The 21,550-nt window shown below is 39.3% G+C and overlaps 1 protein-coding gene across 2 annotated transcripts; it reads left to right on the forward strand.

The window, feature by feature from the left end:
• The first annotated feature begins 1,258 nt into the window (after positions 1-1,258).
• On the forward strand, positions 1,259-20,359 carry LOC120533257 (zinc finger protein 660-like). Of its 2 annotated transcripts, XM_039760058.1 has the most exons (3): positions 5,835-5,916; positions 10,625-11,170; positions 18,403-20,359. In XM_039760058.1, the coding sequence occupies exons 2-3, from the start codon at positions 10,666-10,668 to the stop codon at positions 19,800-19,802; spliced, it is 1,905 nt and encodes a 634-aa protein (XP_039615992.1). In that variant the 5' UTR covers positions 5,835-5,916; positions 10,625-10,665; the 3' UTR covers positions 19,803-20,359. The 2 variants fall into 2 exon arrangements, with proteins under 2 accessions (XP_039615994.1, XP_039615992.1); XM_039760060.1 differs by lacking the exons at positions 5,835-5,916; positions 10,625-11,170 and adding an exon at positions 1,259-1,551.
• The last annotated feature ends 1,191 nt before the right edge of the window (positions 20,360-21,550 follow it).

Below are 21,550 nucleotides of genomic sequence, written 5' to 3' on the forward strand. Positions count from 1 at the left end.
TGATTCTTGGGTAGTGACTCGTTCACGAATCGAATGAGTGGAGGCTCATGATTCCAGGTGTTTCTCCCGCATGCGCTTTATACATTCACCGGTAAAACGAAAGATGCCACGCATGCGCTTTAGCATCTCCCTTTGAGCGCCACTCAATCAGAACATGTGGTTCACTGGAAAGATCCGTTCGAGGAGAACGAATCGTTCTTGAATTGCCTATCACTTTTCGAAAGGAGTTGTCTCGTTTCGGACTCAAGTCGGAACTTCTACGGGTCCTAAACCGTTTTGTTGGAGGCTAAACTGACCTATTTTCTTTTGGGCCCTTGTTTGTGCTTCTTTTAAAGCGGGCTGTCCGGTGAACACCTCAGTGTGTACTTTTCGCATCCATCTGGTGATTACACAGGATTATTTAAAAAAAGAGCACGTAGACTTTGTTGTGTACGACCTCCGACTGTTAACAGTGGATTAATGTGATTTATTAAAATAAAAAGTACAAGATGTACAACGGCAGAAGCACTGCGAGGACTTCTTAAAATAAGTGTTTAAAACACTTCCTGCAACGCACAATTTTAGTCAAAAATGAATTAAAAATTACTTTCTGTAATTCACCTTTTAAAAGTAGCCTACTACAGTTTTGAGTACATATTAAGCCTTGCATCTTTAAAACACACTGAATGTTGACCCGAATATGAAAGGCATCAAAGAATTAAATCTAGAGAAGCGCCGAACTGAATGGGCCTTTGGTGATTTAAATGGCTACCGTCACGAGTTTAAATTGTAGGCATCTTCAACCGGAGACGAAGAGAAGGCTACGTGTGCTGGCTTTTTGTGAAAAACGGACGCAATATGCAGCAAAATATGGCCACTCGAACAGGACGGGGCACACCATGGCCAAGATCGGTGTCTGTAGAGACGATGACCACTGCGGCGGCTGCAGCACTGTCATTTATTTTTTCATACATTCTTTCACTCATAAACTACTTAGGTGCATACCTTTACGCAGTCTTCCGGGATTTTTTTTTTTTTTATTCTCCAGGCCAGCTTCACGAACTGATCACCCGAAAAACAAATGCGTCTTCACTTCAATGCATGACGCTTCGCATGCGGTGGGCTGATAGCAACAATAACAACAGCAAACAAGTCCTTCCGTTTGTTAAAACCACTGAAATGTGTCAAAATAAAAGTCACTCGCGTCTTGAACTACTGCCTGTCGAGAAACAAAATTGCATCACATAGGTACACTTGCGGTCTTAATCTGATTCAGGGTATCGACAGACGGGCGTAATCACTGCATCTCTCGGTACAAGACAAGAAACAGCCGGGGACTTGAAGCCAGTCCCATCATCAAATCCAATACGGCAAATTCTGAAATGACCAAGCAACCTCAGCAGCTAATCTTTACAGAATTTGATTGCAGGCTGACACGAGATCAACATGGGAAATGCACCCGAACATCGAACCCCTGCGATCCAGATTTACAAGGCAGCTGCGCTAAGCACGGCGCCTTACAACTGAATTGTAATAAAGAAATAGCACACTTCTTGAAGATAACTCAAACAGGTAAGAGTTTTGTTAATTTCTAAACAATTCTGTCTATTTATCACGCTAATTCTGTACGGATACATTAAACTACATATTTCAAATTAGATATAAAAATGAAATAATGAGCTGACATCAGAATGGGTCGAAATTATTTTTGTTACATCGGTAAAAAAGTTTATCTATCTATCTATCTAAACATAAAATGTGCAGTTATCAAAGTCATCAAAGGAGTACTACAGACAAGTTAAACATTTCACAGTAAGTTAAGACAGCCTCTTCCTGGAAAATTTTCATCACAAAGGAATCTATTTTAATAATTTGAAAGAAAGAAAAATGAATGTAATTGAGATCGAAAGTCTAGGATTTATCACAATTTCTACCATGTCTATATATAAAATCCAACGTCTGTCTGTATGTCTGTTCACTTTTCACAAGAGAACTACTTAACGGATTTAGATCTTTTTTTCTTTTCTTTCTATAATTTGCTTGAACATTCCGGTTGATTTTGTGACTTCTCTCATCGAGCTAAGCTTCATAGTTCGTTTGCAGGAGCGATATATTTGCGCTAATCCGAGACAGAGGCTGCGGACCGAGGGGAGGGGGAAGCGTGAAGTCAAGAGTAGGGAGACAGGAGGGGTCTTCCTCACTCACGTGCCAGCCTCCATTCAAATCGCTCTGTTTTTGGCCACATTTTGGAGGGGACCTTGCCTGCGCTTAGCTAGCTCCTGTTTGTTTATTGATTTTTATAGTTTGTCTTGTTTCACTACTACAGGGGTTTGTGGGACGGCTAGTTAAATATTAAATTGTAGAGAGATGAGAACCTCCATCCACCAGATAACAGCAATGGAAAATTATACAGGGTACATGATCACAGTCTGCCTGTAATCAGAAGAAAACTTTTAAAAATCAAGGTGCCAGAGCGGTTCTTCAAAGTGATGCCATAGAAGAACCATTTCTGTTTCCCAAAAGACCCAATAAGACCAAGGGTTCAGAAAGAACATTTATATATTTAGATCTGTAACAGGCTCTACACAGTAAATAACCATGAATAGAATGTGCCTTGATTTTAAAAGGATTCCTGCTACAGACAATAACACAGGCTGTTCTGTTAAGTTGCCTACCATACATTATTTGTTTTCTTTACATATTTGGAAGTTTTTCAAAGCACAAGGAACAAACTTTATATGCAAAAAAACCCTTCCCATTATGAAAATTATTGTCATGCAATACTTCTATGGTGAAGCACACAACCCAATAAAGAAACATAGAACGCCATGAAAAAAACTGTATTTTTAAGAGTGAAGAAAAAGAAAAATTGAAGAGGAAAAAGACCCCATAAGTAATAATGTAACCACTGCATTTTATGTATAATATTAATGTAAAATGGACAATCAGGTTGATTATGTTTATTCAGCTGAAACAATGCCAATCATTATTGCCTTAGAAAGGATAAATGAGGTTAAGCCTAATAGAACCCTCATTAGAATAGTCTAATTATCAACTTTGCTGCCCATAGATTTGGCATAATGATCAATGGAATTGGAAACCTTTGTAGTTTCCTGCATATCAGGCCAATCATTGTCATCTTGTCACTGCTTATGTGTCTAGTGTTTTTGTCTGTTCACTTTATAAAGTACAGGTTGAGTGAAAATGATGTGAACACTAATGGTACTGATTATATATATATATATATATATATATATATATATATATATATATATATATATATATATAGGGTGCCAAACAGGCAGATAGATTGATTTTCTGAATAAATAAAGTCGGCGTCAGAATATATAAAGTCAAAACTTTAATATATAAAGTCATTCCCGAATATATAAAGTCAAAACTTGAATATATAAAGTCAGCGTCTGGAATATATAAAGTCAAAACTTGAATATATAAAGTCAAAACTTGAATATATAAAGTCAGCGTCGGTATACAGTATATAAAGTCAAAACATTTTTCTGAATATATAAAGTCAAAACTTGAATATATAAAGTCAGCGTCGGGATTTATAAAGTCAAAGTCAAAATATATTCATTCAAACGACACATTTTTAGTAAACTAAAAAAACTGAAATAAGTTAACAAAAATGTATTCAGAAAAATAAATAAAAAAACCACTGTTCGGTTAATGTTTTGAAAATGATGCATGTGCCCTGCCAAGGATTGGTTCCTGCCTTGCGCCCAGTGTTGGCTGGGATTGGCTCCAGCAGACCCCCGTGACCCTGTGGTCGGATTCAATGTGTTTGGAAATGGATGGATATTCTAGCACTGACTTTATATATTCCGACGCTGACTTTATATATTGAAGTTTTGACTTTAAATATTCCAACGCTGACTTTATATATTCAGGTTTTGACTTTATATATTCAGAAAATCAATGTATTTGCCTGTTTGGCACCCCATATATATATATAATAATAATTCTTTGCATTTATATAGCGCTTTTCTCACTACTTGAAGCGCTCAGCAATTGCAGGTTAAGGGCCTTGCTCAAGGTCCCAACAGAGCAGAGTCTCCTTTGGCATTTATGGCATTTGAACCAGCAACTTTCCAATTGCCAGTGCGGATCCCCAGCCTCAGAGCCACACAATTTATGTGTCACATATGGTACACGTGTTGAACATGATGGCGAACAGGTTGAGACATTCCTGCAAATAATCTTGCACATATGAAGTATGTTTTGTGAATAAATTGTTTTCGCCATTCAAATGTTAACATAATTTTGACTTACCCTGTATATTTTTAAATTTATGATATTTCTGATATGATATTGTGTTCTTTTTTAAGCAGCTCTAAAACTACCAAGCGATATCATGTACATTAAGCACTGCCTGAATAAGTGTGATTCTGATTCTATGATAATGAAAGAGCGGAATAAAACTTAAGCAGAGTTTGAGGCACCTTTAGGCATATATGAATTTAAAAAATCAAACTAAAATGCATTTTATAGTAAATAGCAAAAGCTTTGCAAGCATTGTCAAAAAAAAAAAAAGAAGGCATTTGTTTATAATAAAACTTTGAGTAGGGATAACAAAAATGTTGTCCTCTAGCTAGAAAAAAGAAATTATTATTAATAGGATGAAACTTGTATATTTTGGTTTGAATCTTTAGTATAATTATTTTGACATACATAAAACATAGAAATGTGAACAATGTAGCACTAAAATAATATTATAACTTTACAAACTCTGTTGTTTGAAACAGACTAGGTTAAGATAGGATCTGATTGGAAAAGTTTATTAAAATGGACTCCACTTTAATAATATAAAATACATATTTACTAATACAACCTAGAATAAAAGTCTTTTATGGGTTTTATTAAATATTTAAAAAAATAAGACTATATCGTAGAATCTAATAGAGAAAGAAACTCAAGTTGCAAAAAGTCGGAATTAGCGTAAGCTGCCCTAATTTGAGGAGTTCATAAGAAATGTAATGATTTACTTCATGAGGTAGAACGAGACGCCTACAAAAAAATACACAAGAATAGTTGTGGTAAATGTCTGAATTATTAAACTACGTACTTCAACTTAAACGTTTAAAGTCTGAGAATTCTCAGTTGTAACAGACATTTGTCATTTTCCACCCTGTGAGAGAGGTCCATTGAGGGTTCGATTCCTAGTAAAGGATCAACAAATCAAAAATAACATCATACTGAACATCACTGACCTCGAAATAGTCTAAAGCGATAATACCCAACATGTTTATGTTTGAAACTTGTCGTTTTTAAGCTTCTGGGAGTGGCACTTTGAGTTACAGAGCCACCCGTAAAAAAAAAACAAATATCAAAAATACTCTCATGCTTGTGATCAGCAAGCTCAAGAAAGCATAAACGCCACCCCCATTCCCCATTTTTTAATTTTGTGAAAAAGAGAAACATAGACCACTCATTTCGCATTAGAGGGCGAACCTCCGGGGTCGGTTGATGTCGCATGCAGTACGTCAAGTCTTTCTGATCATTTTTGCTGAAGACACCTATTGGTATTACTTTATCATAAGAGTGCAATTTTCTACACAAAATATGACCTACAAATGAGGACCCCCAAAGTCTCGAATATCTTGACTTTAAAACGATTTGAACGGTATAACATATATGAGGGGGTTCTCGTACTGGTGAGTCAGGAGGCACTGCATAGAAAAAACGAATGATTTCAAAGCGCTCATGAGTCTTGGGAGCACAATAAATAAAATATATAAAATTAGAACCTTCATCCAGCAGATGGCAGCAGTACATTATTATTTAGTCTGTCTATATGCGGAAGAACGCCGGCGGCCGAAAACGTCATCAAGCGCGACGTAAACACAAGCGGGGCGACGCGATGATTAGAGTGGAGCCGCCGAGTTAACTTGGAGAGTTAAATTACAGGAAGATAAAAAGGTCAGTAGTAAAATGTTTGAAAACGTAATGTAGTGTGATAAAATGGCCTGAAGAAGCGGCCTGAGTTGCCTCGAAAGCTTTCATATTGTAATCTTTTTAGTTAGCCAATCGAAGGTGTCATTTTTCTTGAGTTCTCACTACATCCATAGTGGCTAACAGGGTACAACACCCTAATACTATAAATAATAGAAATAAGCGGCACCTCAATGGCAGCTGCAGCAGCGAAAGTCGGCAATTGTGTGAGAAGCCGAGGTTAGCAGTTCTATTCGAGCGGCACTCCAGTCCTGCTTTTTGTTTGCGGCTTACTTTGTGTTCCTCCGTGGCCATAACCTGCCTGTCTGTTTGATGACGGCTTCTCTAAACAATAAAAGGCCCATTGGTTCCAGGGTTTCTTATCTTTTTCCGAATGTGGTGTTGACGTAGGGTGCAGAGGAGACGCGGTATGCGCCGCTGCCTCCCTTTCCACGAGATCTGCCAAACAGCACCTTCAGGTAGAACAGCTCCAGTGACGTGCGGTGAGGTTCATTGCTGGTGAGGCACAGAGTCAGAATTACGAATATATGAACCCAAAAGACTAGCTTATTCGCTATTCAATTGGCAGCGTGCACATTGAGTGCTGGTTATGTTTCATATCTCATCAGCATTCTTTACACACATATATCGGTAAGGCACTTGTTTGGCTAAGAAAGAACGTTACATTTTTAGCGGTGACAGAGAGCGAAGAGAACGCATTTGCTCTGCACCCTTCATGTGTCCAAAATTTGCCGTTGCAATTCCACAATTCATACTCATTCAATACAAATGAAATATAGAGGGGTGTACAAAACAAAAATGGATTGCAATTATGACTTTAATTGAAATATTTAGTTGTTTTTTTAAAAAAAAAATAATATTTTATTTAAGGTCAAAACTTAATTTTTAAATATTGGATTGTTTTTGTAGTCAGATCCCATTTTTTTTTTTTTTATGAAATTGAAAACCGTTTATGGTTTTACCTTTATTTGTAAGTGAAGTACATGCGCCTATCCTTCTCCACGAAAATCTCTTGTCACTTTCTTGTAAAAGTCCTCCTTATTTCCCTTTAGTTTTAAAAGTTTTCATCTTCCATTTTGGCAGTCAGCCGAAACAAAAAATAAAAATGAACAGACCGCTGCAGTGCACTTGACTTTCTGACGTCGCTAACTGGCCTCCTTACCAGCTTGATATGACCCTGTTGGGACGCCAGTACTCTCAGATCCAAACTGGCATATTCTTCCTTCTTCCTGGCTAGGGTAGAGAGCACATTGCTTTTCCTCCTGAGCTTCCAATGGACTGGCCTCCCATCCAGGTAAGGATCCTTGCCTCATCCCGACTGGGACACCCGCCCAGGTGCATCATCCTTTACAGCTGCTTCAACTTATTTTTGTGAATAAATTACGTTTGCTCTCCATAATACATATTTTCTTGGTAAGCCATATATCTCAGCTGCCTCCAAAATAGCACACCAGTACAGAACGATGGCCTGGAGTTAAATTAAGCAGGAGCATCCCTTTCCATTATAATAATCCACATCAGATCCTTTTTGAGGCAGTGATGGGGATAAGTGAGCTACGCTGAGTTGCCTCCATTGCGTGAGCCTGATGTAGAGTTGACTGGAGAGCACAACACGCTTTTCAAATCCTTAGGCTTATTCCAAAATGGCTGAATAAGACATTACAGCCAGTACCAGTGGAAATATACCATGACGCAGGCTGCAACATGCTTATGATGGCTATGTACAAAAATGCTGCATCCTACAAAGTGACCAGTTTATTGAGATACACTTTGACATTGAATACCTTAGAGACTGTGAGGAAAATACTTGCAAGCACAATGGGATATTAAGCTACTGTTCAACGTCATTGAGAAGTCAAGCAACGTGACGCCTTTTGTTGGCTAACTAAAAACATTACAATATGCAAGCTTTTGAGGCATGATGCAATCTTGAATGTAATCATTGTAGAGCAGTGGGTATCCCTTCAAGACGCTACAGTTAATAGCCAGTCTTTTCTTTGTCAGCATGCCCGTGTTGATCAAACAGAGAAAGCTCTGCAGCCTACTTTGACTTTAGGAAGATGCGTAAATAAATCAAGGTAAACAACATTCGATCTGACTTTTATATCAGTAACATATAAATGTTTTTCATATAAAGACCATCACAAACAGGACTTTGCATGATATGTTGGTGAGCGCTGTAAGCCCTGCTGTTTCGTTGAAGGACAGACTGACTAGCAGGATGACGTCTGACCTCGTCCTGTATCCAAATGGTGCCATCTTTTGCCTGGTGCAGCTGCGTTGTTCTTATATGTAAGCAGATGTTTCTTGTGGGGAGGGCTTCTGTTCTCTTACTTCGATGTAGAACCCTCATCCTCACCTGAGTTCACCGCTGTTATAGCTCGTCTTTATTTAAAAACAGCAGTGTCAGATCGGGGCAAGCGTGAATGCGACTGAGAGAATAAAACTGAATGAATTAAAAAATGCTAACCTTTACAAGTTCCATACATTTGCACCGACGGTTACAGACTCGAATCAAATGTATGTTTTTATTGTATAATAGTAACAATAAGAGCAGATCACTACTCAAAATGGTAATTCTGGGTAGCGACCAGAATCGAACCCCCGACTTCTTGATTATGAGATTATGAGTCAGCAGTTCCTACCGCTGTACTACCAAAGCAGTCATAACAACGAAGTAGCCTGACCAGATTTCTTTTTCTTTGGTTGTAGTCTTAAAAAAAAAAAATGAACTTGTTTTGTTATACTTGTACCTTTTGTGAAAGTGCTTATTTGATACTAGCTGTGTAAACCCATGCTGTAAAAAGCACAAGGGTCCTAGAAGCTATTGAAATCATCAGAAAAAAAAAAATTATATATAGAGATGTCAGGTAATTGAAAGTTTCTTCGGAGGTTTCCTTCTGCCGGCGTGCTCGCCTCACTTGTGTATTAGCAGCAGGAGGAAAAGTAAAAGGGATATCACATTGCCGATGTGCTCGCCTCACTCCTGTGTTAGCCATTAAGCGAGTGACTCTTTTTTCAGAGGTTTCGTTTTTCCGACATGCTGGCCTCACTTGCAAATTCTCGGAGATGGAGCCCTTACCCTGATTCCACCTCTCACTTCCAGGCCAGACAGACAGACAGACACACTTCCACACATAGATGTTTAGTTTTCTGTTTCCTCAGAGAAGGAGCCTTTACCCTGACTCCACCTCTCACTTCCAGGCCGGACAGACATACAGACTTCCACATGTAGATGTTTATATATAAGATAATCGCATTGTAAATGTTCAGATGACAGGTAATTGAAAGGAACTACTCTGGGCATTTCTGCCCTAGGAAGTTTTGTTTTGCCATAGTGCTCGTATCGTTTGTGCATTGGCAGCTAAGCGACTGTCTTTCTTCGGAGGTTTCGATTGGCAGACGCGCTCGCCTCACTTGTGTATTAGCGACGGGAGGAAAAGTAAAAGGGATACCGTTGTGCTGATGTGCTCGCCTCGCTTCTGTATTAACGGATAAGCGAGTGACTCTCTCTTCGGAGGATTTGTTTTCCGACGTGCTGGCCTCGCTTGCATATTCTCGGAGGTGGAACCCTTACCCTGACTCCACCTCTCACTTCCAGGCCAGACAGATGGACACATACACTTCCATGCATAGACGTTTATATATAAGATTTAGACTATAGTCTTCACACATTATACACTTTGAAAAATTTTGTCATTAGTACTATATCATGCAAAAAGTTTCTGTTTTAGGTATGTGTTCATCATTTCTTGCCTCGCATTTCCTGTCATCCTACATTTACCGAGATCTTTGTAGACATGGAACACACATGAAATGCATGTATTCCAAATGACGATATATTATTGACCCTTTACAACTCCAGGCACCTCACACCCAGACAAACAAGACTTGAGCTGGGAGATCTTTTTGCCCAAGTTGAGCTCCGGCAAGTAGGTGGATGGGATAGCAGGCTGCTTGTACTGATCAACACATTTACAAAACAAAAGACGCTAACAGAGAGGTGCAAAGGGATTTAAGGTGGGCAGGGATTCTAGTGTTAATATGGTCAAGTAGAAGAAGCCAACCGTAGCTCAAGATCACTGCCCCTGTGGCAGTGAAAAACATCTAGAAAATTATGAAGCACTGGAGATGCTTTCAAAGTGCTAAGCAATAATTTCTATATTACTCTAGTAAGGGGAAAAAAGGGACTTGTTTGTTATACATTCGCCGCCTTTCAGCAGAAAATGTCTGTGACAATACAATATTTACTGCAAATGAGAATGGAGCAGGATAAAATAAAACAAATCTTGCAGTATGTGTGAGTGCTATTTTACATATTACAGAGTGATTAAAATGACATCTTTGTTTGAACTCGCTCAATAATTATAGAGGCAGTTTTCTAGGAAGAATTAAGGACTTGCATTGATTTCTAACTGTGACTTTGATCAAATTGTGCTTTAGATAGATGTAATTTTTGGCCTTGCGTTGTAAACACCTTTGCTGTCACATAGACCTTCACAGCTTTTTTTTTTGTTTTTGCATCTGACCTTTTATTACTGAAGAAGTTAAGAGAAGAGCAGGCTGGTTAATTCAAAGGATAGTGGGAACAAGCCGTGGGGACTAGTGATGGAGCTGATTCCGATGTGTTCAGTGTTTTTGGTGCATACTGATCTTTACTTTGCTCCTTCTACAGACCAAAAGAGACACCTCCATTTGCAGTAACTGTTGTACAAAATGGAGAAAGTATGCCAAGTTGTGCAGGACTCTCCAGAAATGGAATATGAATGTAAAGAGCAAGTCTTAGTAGAGAGGTATGATGAGAAGGAAGACAATCCGTTACTGCACAGGAGGCTCCCTTCCATGACTACCATGGAGAAAAGAAGTGTGGATATAAATGAAGGGGACTGTGAGTGGGAGTCTGTGCACCTTCAACAGGACAGTGGTGGCATTAAAGAGAAGGACAGTGGAAGAGAGGCAGTAAGGTGTAAACAGGAATCTGATCCAGAGTCTGCCCACACTGACATGCGGAAAAACAAAAGTATAAGTAGCTTCACGGAAAAAGACTTTAAAATAGAGCCCATCTCGCAGACTTTATGTTCCAGTGAAGTGGTACCTGGATTAGAATTCACAGCAAGTGCACACGGCTCCCTGCAGCACCATTCTGTATCTCTGAGATCCAAACCTGTGGAGTGTGACATGAAGTCTGAAAAATCATCAGGCTCAGGTTCTTCTGAGCGAGGTAAGTGATAAAATAGCAAAAATAAAACATCACACACACAAACTGAGATGAGGTGATTTATCGTCAAGGGGACTGTCTTTCTTTTTCACTGATCTTGGAAATTTGAAATGAATTGCTTATTTGCGAGTACTAATCTGAACTAGTCACTTATCACAGGCTAATTTACTGCAGGGTGGCAAAGTTTCAGTTTTAAAACCTTTGTTTGTTTGTTTTTCAATAGATCACTCTATTTTGAAATGTCGATCATGAGATACCACACATGAGGAATGTTTGATATCAATTAAATGCTTGTCAAAGCCACTATACCATTACCAGTACAATATAGTGTGGCACACCTGTCTGAGATTTAAGGCAAATTTGCTCCACTTTTTTTTTTTTTTTGAAGCACACTTCGGTCGATAAGATAGAATTCGCTTTATGTGCAATCTCGTTATAGGTCATAATTACACTTATTTTTTTAAGACTGGATGAACTAATGAACTCGCATCGGCAGTAGCTGACAAACTGGGAGAAACTTGCGTGCAAGTAGCCATCTGTCAGAATCACAACTAGAGGAATGCTATGTATAATTTGGTAATTGGAAAGGTGAAACAATATTAAATGAGGTAAAGGATTTAAAAAAAAAAAAAAAAATTTACATATGTGTCACATGAACAACCTGGAAAAAAGGTGAAAATGAAAGGAAGTATTAGGGCTCACCCATATATTTCCATTCTAATTAGAGACGGGCAAGAGGGAATTCTGTAATGAGAAGTTACACTACAGAGCGACACAAGCAATATTAAGAATACAGATTGATAGTAGATTGTGATGGGGTGAAAATGAAAGCAGTTAACATCTTTCCAAAACAACTCACTATCAGCGAGAGATTCATAAACCGATTGTCTCAGTGGGTGTAGAGGAAGGTTTTCAGAAAGGCAACTTTAAAGGAAACTGGGAAAATGCATGTGATTTATTTAAGCCAAGCAGGTAGAGTTCAGTCCAGGGTGCTTCTTATTTGAGAATATGATTGTTCACGTCACCATGTTGCAGGTGTGATTTTTATTACCTATAGTACAATATATTTGAAGTCTAAAATTGAATAACAAGCCTCAATGAGATTTTTAGATTATGTCTAACATTACTTTTGTGTTCCGCTATGCAGTGCCTAATCATAGAGTACGTTTCTCCAATGTATAATAATGGGCAGGGACATAATAAAAGATATAACATCCTGTATCCTGCAGGTTGATCTGTGTGTAAGAAATACATTACCATGTTGTATAAATGAGTTATTGACATGGTGAAAAAAGGATGTAAGGCCTCCTGAAAGATCCATTAACCAAGGTGGGACCCTTTCTGGCGTGTCTAGAAATGGCCTTACCCCAGAGAGCCAGCCCACAGCTACCACACACAGGCTACCGTATACGTTGGTGTAAAAATGGGGATCTGGTTTTAAAAGTTGAAAAATAACTTGCAAGAGCTATAAAACGTATAGCTTGATATGACAAGTCCCACTAGGAATCTTTATAAATTAAGATTTTATTTGAATTAGTGGGAAAAGTGCAATAAGTAACCAAGGCAAAACAAGGTTAACAGGGTTTGCCAAAAATGGAAATCCGAGGTCAACAAGTCCAAGAACATTATCCAGTAATCGGCAATCCCAAAATTGGAAGCACGATTATTAATTAAGCAGAAAAATCAAATCAAAGTAATATTTATGCTAATCTCCCAAGAGCTCTCAATGGCAACCACCAGAATATAAAAGTGGAGGATGGTCTCTTAGGTGTCATGTCACAGCGGGCCCTACCTCTTGGGGTTCCACTGGGCACATGTTTAATTCGACACGGTGCAAGTGACATTCAAGGGAAATACTAAGAGTGTCAGAGAGCTTGCTGAATCGTGGCTATCAAATGAAAATGCCATTAACAGGCACTTGGACTTGAACCCAGCATATGAGGTTTAAAAAGAACAACATCCAAATAATAAAAAGACTTCAAGACTAACACCCTCTGAACCCCATCTTATTAATCCACCCCTCTTGCAGCCCTTCCTTATTTTCTATGCATTGCTTTTATTCCTGTATGACTAACCATTTTCCTCTGATGATAATACCTGATTGGGAGTCGAAAGCTCAGGAATAAAAGACTATTTTAAGATATGTCATTAATTTTTTTCTTTTTCTTCTTTTACCCAAAACTATTCATATAATAATGATTAATACAAAATATAAAGTAAAATACATAATACAAATTAACCTGCACTTCACCTTTAAAAAGAATCATGGCTGGTGTGAGTTTCTAAACTCATGTGGGATTCCACCCAACGAGACGACATGCGGAAGAGCGTCCCAAAGCAATCGCAGCCTCGCAGCGCTGTAGCAGTTCGCCGTATAAGCGCATCCAAAAAGATCACAGACATGCTATAAGCGCCTGTCGTCAATGGGTCATACAAGGAACATTGTAAAGATCCCGGTACAATAAATAACAGCGCTGTTGCTGTTTCAAGCTGAATAAAGCTGGTGTTAAAGTACTGAGACTCAGCTTCGTGTTTTGGGGAGCAAGATGGGGACTCGCACTTCACAGCGCACACACACACAGTCACAATGTTGTAGTAAACAGATGTTGACTATATGAGTGAGGCACTGAGAGACGTGCTGGGCGGGCGAGCGAGATAGATAAGGAGAGAGAGACGCGCTGGGCGAGCGTGTGAGTGAGATAAGGAGAGAGAGAGAGAGAGACACGCTGGGCGAGCGTGTGAGTGAGATAAGGAGAGAGAGAGAGAGAAACGCTGGGCGAGCGAGATAAGGGGAGAGAGAGAGAGAGAGAGAGACGCGTGGGTGGGCGAGCGAGATAAGGAGAGAGAGAGAGAGACGCGCTGGGCGAGCGAGCGAGATAAGGAGAGAGAGAGAGAGAGCGCTGGCTGGCGAGAGAGATAAGAGAGAGAGAGAGAGAGAGAGAGACGGGTGAGCGAGCGAGATAAGGAGAGAGAGAGAGAGACGCGCTGGGCGAGCGAGCGAAATAAGGAGAGAGAGAAAAGAACCATCAGCTCAGTTGTGATCACATAACGCTCAGCAGACAAAGTGTATCCATACTACTTGTATTGCAAGACATCGCTCATTTATCAAGTCAAAATTTATTACAAATTTTTGCTCGTCTTGCAAAACACTCAGTAAACCAAGTTACTCGTAAACCGAGGTTCCACTGTGTGTATATTATTTATTTATTTATATATATATATATATATATATATATACACACACACACATATACAGGTGCCGGTCATAAAATTAGAATATCATGACAAAGTTGATTTATTTCAGTAATTCCATTCAAAAAGTGAAACTTGTATATTAGATTCATTCATTACACACAGACTGATGTATTTCAAATGTTTATTTCTTTTAATTTTGATGATTATAACTGACAACTAATGAAAGTCCCAAATTCAGTATCTTGGAAAATTAGAATATTGTGAAAAGGTTCAATATTGAAGACACCTGGTGCCACACTCTAATCAGCTAATTAACTCAAAACACCTGCAAAAGCCTTTAAATGGTCTCTCAGTCTAGTTCTGTAGGCTACACAATCATGGGGAAGACTGCTGACTTGACAGTTGTCCAAAAGACGACCATTGACACCTTGCACAAGGAGAGCAACACAAAAGGTCATTGCTAAAGAGGCTGGCTGTTCACAGAGCTCTGTGTCCAAGCACATTAATAGAAAGGCGAAGGGAAGGACAAGATGTGGTAGAAAAAAGTGTACAAGCAATAGGGATAACCGCACCCTGGAGAGGATTGTGAAACAAAACCCATTCAAAACTGTGGGGGAGATTCACAAAGAGTGGACTGCAGCTGGAGTCAGTGCTTCAAGAACCACCAGGCACAGACGTATGCAAGACATGGGTTTCAGCTGTCGCATTCCTTGTGTCAAGCCACTCTTGAACAAGAGACAGCGTCAGAAGCATCTCGCCTGGGCTAAAGACAAAAAGGACTGGACTGCTGCTGAGTGGTCCAAAGTTATGTTCTCTGATGAAAGTAAATTTTGCATTTCCTTTGGAAATCAAGGTCCCAGAGTCTGGAGGAAGAGGAGAGGCACAGAATCCACGTTGCTTGAGGTCCAGTGTAAAGTTTCCACAGTCAGTGATGGTTTGGGGTGCCATGTCATCTGCTGGTGTTGGTCCATCAAGGTCAACGCAGCCATCTTCCAGGAAGTTTTAGAGCACTTCATGCTTCCTGCTGCTGATGCACTTTATGGGGATGCAGATTTCATTTTCCAACAGGACCTGGCATCTGCACAAAGTGCCAAAGCTACCAGTACCTGGTTTAAGGACCATGGTATCCCTGTTCTTGATTGGCCAGCAAACTCGCCTGACCTCAACCCCATAGAAAATCTATGGGGTATTGTGAAGAGGAAGATGCAATACGCCAGACCCAACAATTCAGAAGAGCTGAAGGCCACTATCAGAGCAACATGGGCTCTCATAACACCTGAGCAGTGCCACAGACTGATCGACTCCATGCCACGCCGCATTGCTGCAGTAATCCAGGCCAAAGGAGCCCCAACTAAATATTGAGTGCTGTACATGCTCGTACTTTTCATGTTCATACCTTTCAGTTGGCCAACATTTCTAAAAATCCTTTTTTGCATTGGTCTTAATTGATATTCTAATTTTCCGAGATACTGAATTTGGGACTTTCATTAGTTGTCAGTTATAATCATCAAAATTAAAAGAAATAAACATTTGAAATACATCAGTCTGTGTGTAATGAATGAATCTAATATACAAGTTTCACTTTTTGAATGGAATTACTGAAATAAATCAACTTTGTCATGATATTCTAATTTTATGACCGGCACCTGTATATATAATCTCTATCTCTCTCTCTTAACGTGTGTGTGTGTGTGTATGTATGTATGTATGTATATATGTGTGTGTGTGTATATATATATATATATATATATATATATATATATATATATATCTCCATTCATTTTCCAACCCGCTGAATCCGAACACAGGGTCACGGGGGTCTGCTGGAGCCAATCCCAGCCAACAAAGGGCACAAGGCAGGAACCAATCCCGGGCAGGGTGCCAACCCACCGCAGGACACACACAAACACACCCACACACCAAGCACGCACTAGGGCCAATTTAGAATCGCCAATCCACCTAACCATATATATAGATATATAGTGGCCTGCAGGGGGCGCAACAGCTCCCCAAACCTGACATAGACAGAGAAAGTTCACAAGCACAACCTAGACTTTTAAAATTAAAGGCACACTTTTTAATCCGAGTATACCATCAAGTCACTGAAACTTGTGGGCTATTGATCTGGTCAGTTAGGTAGCAGAGGGGGATGTTAATCTGTTTCAGCTGCTTTGGTGATGCCCTGGTCCAGATCTGGAAAGAGATCCCCCAGGACACCATGTGCTGTCTCATTAGGAGCATACCCTTGCATTGGCAAAAATGGACTCGCCTGCGGCATAATTTTTTCAGTTTGATTTTCAGGGTGTCTTTGAATTCAGCCCTATGTAGTTTGACAATTTTCATTTCCATCAAATGATGTGGCATCTTTTACAACAACAACAACATTTATTTATATAGCACATTTTCATACAAACAGTAGCTCAAAGTGCCTTTAGTTCCTAACACATTACCATATCAGTCCATATCAGCAGAGATAGCCAACATGATTTTTTCTGTTTTCAGAGTGATCCTTTAATTTTTTTTTTTAACAGTTTTAAATTGTGAACACAGCCCCTGGGAGACATGGCCGCTTCTCCAAAACCTTCTCTTAAACACTGATACAATGGGAAACTAAGACAGCTTTTCATCTCCTCTTTACAGGATCACCTCCCAGCCCGCTATTGCTGCCATGCCACGTGATCTGCATCCCGCGTGGGGCTTTGAACATTTATAAAAGCATATCTTGGCCTTGTCTCTCTTCCCCCAGACATCCTCTGCTCCGGTTGGGGCTCCCAAGCCACCGTGCCCCTTTGTGGAGGAAGATTTTGTGTTCTTTTGGTTGAGGAGCGGAGCTGAGGTGACCGGTTTGACAGTGCGCCCGGATTGCTCCTGAAAGAGGCTTACGTTTGTTCCTGTGCAACTTTGTGACTCAAGCATGACTATATATATATATATATATATATATATATATATATATATATATATATATATATATATATATAATCTCCATGCATCCATTATCCAACCTGCTATATCCCAACCACAGGGCCTTGGGGGTCCGCCGGAGCCAATCCCAGTCAACACAGGGCTCAAGGCAGGAAACAAACCCCGGGCAGGGCACCAGCCCACCGCATAAATTCACACCCGATCTGACGCTGTTTGTTTTCAAATATTATTGCATTAGTGCGATGATGTTTTCACATATATTGTCTCTTTCTTTCAGGTGTGTATTAGAAACCACAGCATAGAGAGAAGTGTGTACATTGTAACAGGTACACACGTTGTAAATGTAGGTAGGACGATCCTTGCGTGTGTGTGAATTGTTAATATTTGAATCTGATGATTGCATATAGCGCTGAACTTACTGCTCTGTACTATTCTTTCCTCTGCATTTCCTGGAGTACAAAAGAAACAGCAACATGTGGGGACTGGCAAGATTGGGGGGAAAAAAAAAACGTGGTCACTGATTACAAACCGCAAATATAAATATTTGATCTTAACTTTTGATATTCAGCCTTTTAATCCAGAAAGCACTAAACTCCAAATTACTGGATACTTCCTTAATATTCTCTGTAGCTGCTAGTAGGTTATCAATTTTTTAAATTAAAGCTTAAATAAAATAGTATTGTCATCCTTTTTTTCTGTTATATTTTATTTCACATTTATCCTTTATGGTCATTCTTTTACTACTAACATATGAAAAGAGCCTTGTCAGGTCAAATTGTACATTTTCTGTATTCATAATATTATTTTTAACATGTGCGCTGATGTGCCCATGTGTCGTAAAGATAGAACTACAGTTATTTGTCTTGTATTGGGTTATGTAGGTTCTTATTATTTTGCAATGTTTTCTAATCTCTTTTGTTCACAGTTGCAAAACAAAGTTTTTTGGTAGGTAGGAATAAGCTTCCATATAACTCTGTGTGTTACTTAGAGTAATAGTGTCTCTGTCGCCAACAAAAGGGAGTAGTGGAGTCTGAGTTTGTGTTTATTTCAACATGCATACATTTTTCTGCAATAAATGATTGCATCTTGACAAGTCTCTTTTAATAATTTTTCAGATCTACAAGACAATGGTAGTTTCTTCTCATCTCACACCTGTCTTCAGTCCAGACCACAATGTACAACACATGATGAGAGTATGAAGACTTCAGCTTCTATATCCAACAGTTTGAAAGCAGCCTTTTTGCAGAATAGTTCTCTGCCTGTTGTGGTACTTACAAGAATAGATGTGTCCAACAGTAAGCTACATGGCTACAATAGAAATTCAGCAGCGCTGTCTGTTTACCAAGAGCGGAGAAAAGGTTTCAATCGCAAACCTAAGCACAAAGATAAGTTGAATTCTTCAAAACAAAAGCAGTATGATTGTTCTGAATGTGGAAAACAATTTTCTAGGAAATGGCATCTTCAGACCCATACAAGAATTCACACTGGGGAAAAGCCATACCAGTGTTCTGTGTGTGGCAAACGATTCACTCGCAATAACAGCCTTCAGATCCACACAAAACTTCACACCGGAGACAAACCATATACCTGCTCTGAATGTGGTAAAGGATTTCCTGACAGAAAGCAGTTTCAGAGACACATTAGAGTTCACACTGGAGAGAAGCCATATTGCTGCTCAGAATGTGGAAAAGGATTCCCATGTAGTAGCAGTCTTCATGCACACAGAAGATGTCACACTGGAGAGAAGCCACACAGTTGTACTGAATGTGGAAAACAGTTCTCTCGCAGTAGCAGTCTAAAAATTCATGCAAGAATTCATACTGGAGAGAAACCATATTGCTGTTCTGAATGTGGTAAACGATTTTCGGACAGTAGGCCATTTCAAAGACACTCAAGAATTCACACGGGAGAGAAGCCGTATAGCTGTTCAGAATGTGGCAAACGGTTCTCACACAGTAACAGTCTTCAGATCCATGGAAGAATTCACACTGGAGAGAAGCCATATTGCTGTTCAGAATGTGGCAAGCAATTCTCCCAATTAAGCAATTTTCAAGATCACTCAAGAATTCACACAGGAGAGAAGCCGTATCATTGTTCTGAATGTGGCAAAGGATTTGCCACCTGTGGGCATCTTCAGAGTCACAAAAGAATTCACACGCGGGAGAAGCCGTATTGTTGTAAGGAATGTGGCAAACGGTTCTCTCATGGGAGCACTTTCAAAAAACATACAAAAATCCACACTGGACAGAAGTCATTTTTTTGTGTTGCATGTGGTAAAGGATTCTTTACCACGACTGAACTTCAAACCCACACCAGGATACACACAGGCGAGAAGCCATACTGCTGTTCTAAATGTGGCAAACGATTCACAACCAGCAGCATTCTTCGTTGCCATATAAGAAGTCACACTGGAGAAAAGCCTCATTCCTGTCCTGAATGCGGCAAAGGATTCTCCGACAAAAGAAGTCTTCAGAACCATGCAAAAGTTCATACTGGAGAACAAGAAGAAACTTAAAGATATGATACTAATAACTGGAAATCCTGTAATAAATTTTGTGAGGAACATAGTCTTCAGTAAAATCCACACCTGACAAAAGGCAAAAATGTCTGCCCTTGAAACAGTTTAGCTTCTTAGAAGCACAAGGACAGGGGCAACAATACACCCACGTTTATGTGTAATATTACCAATACTTTTAACATGTCACTGTTACAACAAAACTAACCTTTGTCGCTCATTTAATTGTATGCCTTTTTGCCATTGATGTTGTTCATAAAATGGACAGCTTTGCTATACAACTGACTACTGTGAAACCTACTGTAAACAGACATAACAATAATACAAACACAGTGCTTGAAAGTATTAAACAGGTCAAGCCACCAACTATTCAAATGTGAAAGTTACATTGACATTGAAATACAAATGCATGCTGATAAAATATCCCATCTGTATTACAAGGCCTGACAAGTCTTCTGTCATCGTAGTGCCAGTGCTGCTAGAGATATTGACAGGATAGTGAAAAACCAAAAAATAAAATATATATGTGCCTTCCTGGATTCATTTGATGAAGTGTCACATGTCTGCATATGAAAAGAGGTGGTTAATTTCTCTGATGATGGTATATGGATGGGTTCATTTATATCAGGAAACCAGATTGGAAACTTGGTCTCAAAACTGTAAGTCAAGTGGTCCTCAAGGTGATATTCATTGTATGAGAGGAAAGTACTTTTAGGATGGAAATATACATCCGTCTGTTATATAGGTATAGGTATTCCTAACAGGTTCATGGGAGTAGATCTAAAACTAACTCCACGGAGAAAGCCATCCTACTTTGTTGCTTATGTCTACTATTGCTTCATTAAGCTTGTTGTGTGTGGGTAGGTGGAGAAGATTCATGAATGAGCAAGCAAGAACTTAATTAAAAAAGAAATCAGTATTTACTGTATATCTCCTGCACAGTTGTTATTATGCTCCCTTCCAACTCCATTCTTTTCATTCCTTTAAATAAGCTTAATGCTACTTCTTCTTATTAGTTGTTTATACACGTGGCAAGGCACACACTACAACAGTGTTCCTCAAATGCTGTTGTGGTGGGCTGCATTGGCTTCAGGTTTTTGTTCCAGCCTGGTTTCAAAGCCAAAAGAAAGACTTTTGTGCTTAATTTTAGCTGTTGTTTGTTTTGTTTTTTTTTTTTAATTGGCCAAACTCCTAATTGCTTATATTAGTCTTAATCAGCTGCATTCATGGTTTATAGTTGCTGCCTTTTTTCTTACCCAACTGCCAATTAACAATGAGGTTCAAATGACCGAGGAACCAGAAGGCCACCCTCTGACTCAGTGCATCTCAACTTTGGTCACGGGGCCCCTCTTCGGCTGCAGGTTTTAATCCCATCCAATGTTTGTTGCTACTTGGACTCATTCCTTAATTACATGAGCTGTTATTTCTCAGGTTCTATGTTTTAGTGTCCATTCCAAAATTACAGAACTAGGTTTACTAATTTTTTATGCATAAGTACAAAAATCGAGATGGATCTAAATGCAGTCTGCAAATACCTATGACGTAGGTCAGGTAATTCCCACAATGTCAGTCACAAAACACCCTTTGAGTTGGATAACCTTCCTCAAACACGAACCCTAATCATCGTGTAATGTGATGGCCGTTTTATGATGATGTTTGGCAGCAGTGGCACCCCTAGTTGGAAAAGTTTGTAGCACAACCCTTTTCATTTATTCAGTGTTTCTAATCATATATAGAGAGAGAGCGAG

The sequence above is a fragment of the Polypterus senegalus genome, chromosome 8 (assembly GCF_016835505.1).
Source record: "Polypterus senegalus isolate Bchr_013 chromosome 8, ASM1683550v1, whole genome shotgun sequence".
NCBI classification, from domain to species: Eukaryota; Metazoa; Chordata; class Cladistia; order Polypteriformes; family Polypteridae; genus Polypterus; species Polypterus senegalus.

What these genes read in the sequence shown, in the direction of transcription:
- LOC120533257 (XM_039760058.1), top strand. Translation starts at nt 10,666, where the DNA reads ATGGAGAAAGTATGCCAAGTTGTGCAGGACTCTCCAGAAATGGAATAT. An exon ending in CTCAGGTTCTTCTGAGCGAG is followed by an intron (nt 11,171 to 18,402) that starts GTAAGTGATAAA and finishes ATAATTTTTCAG; the next exon opens with ATCTACAAGACAATGGTAGT.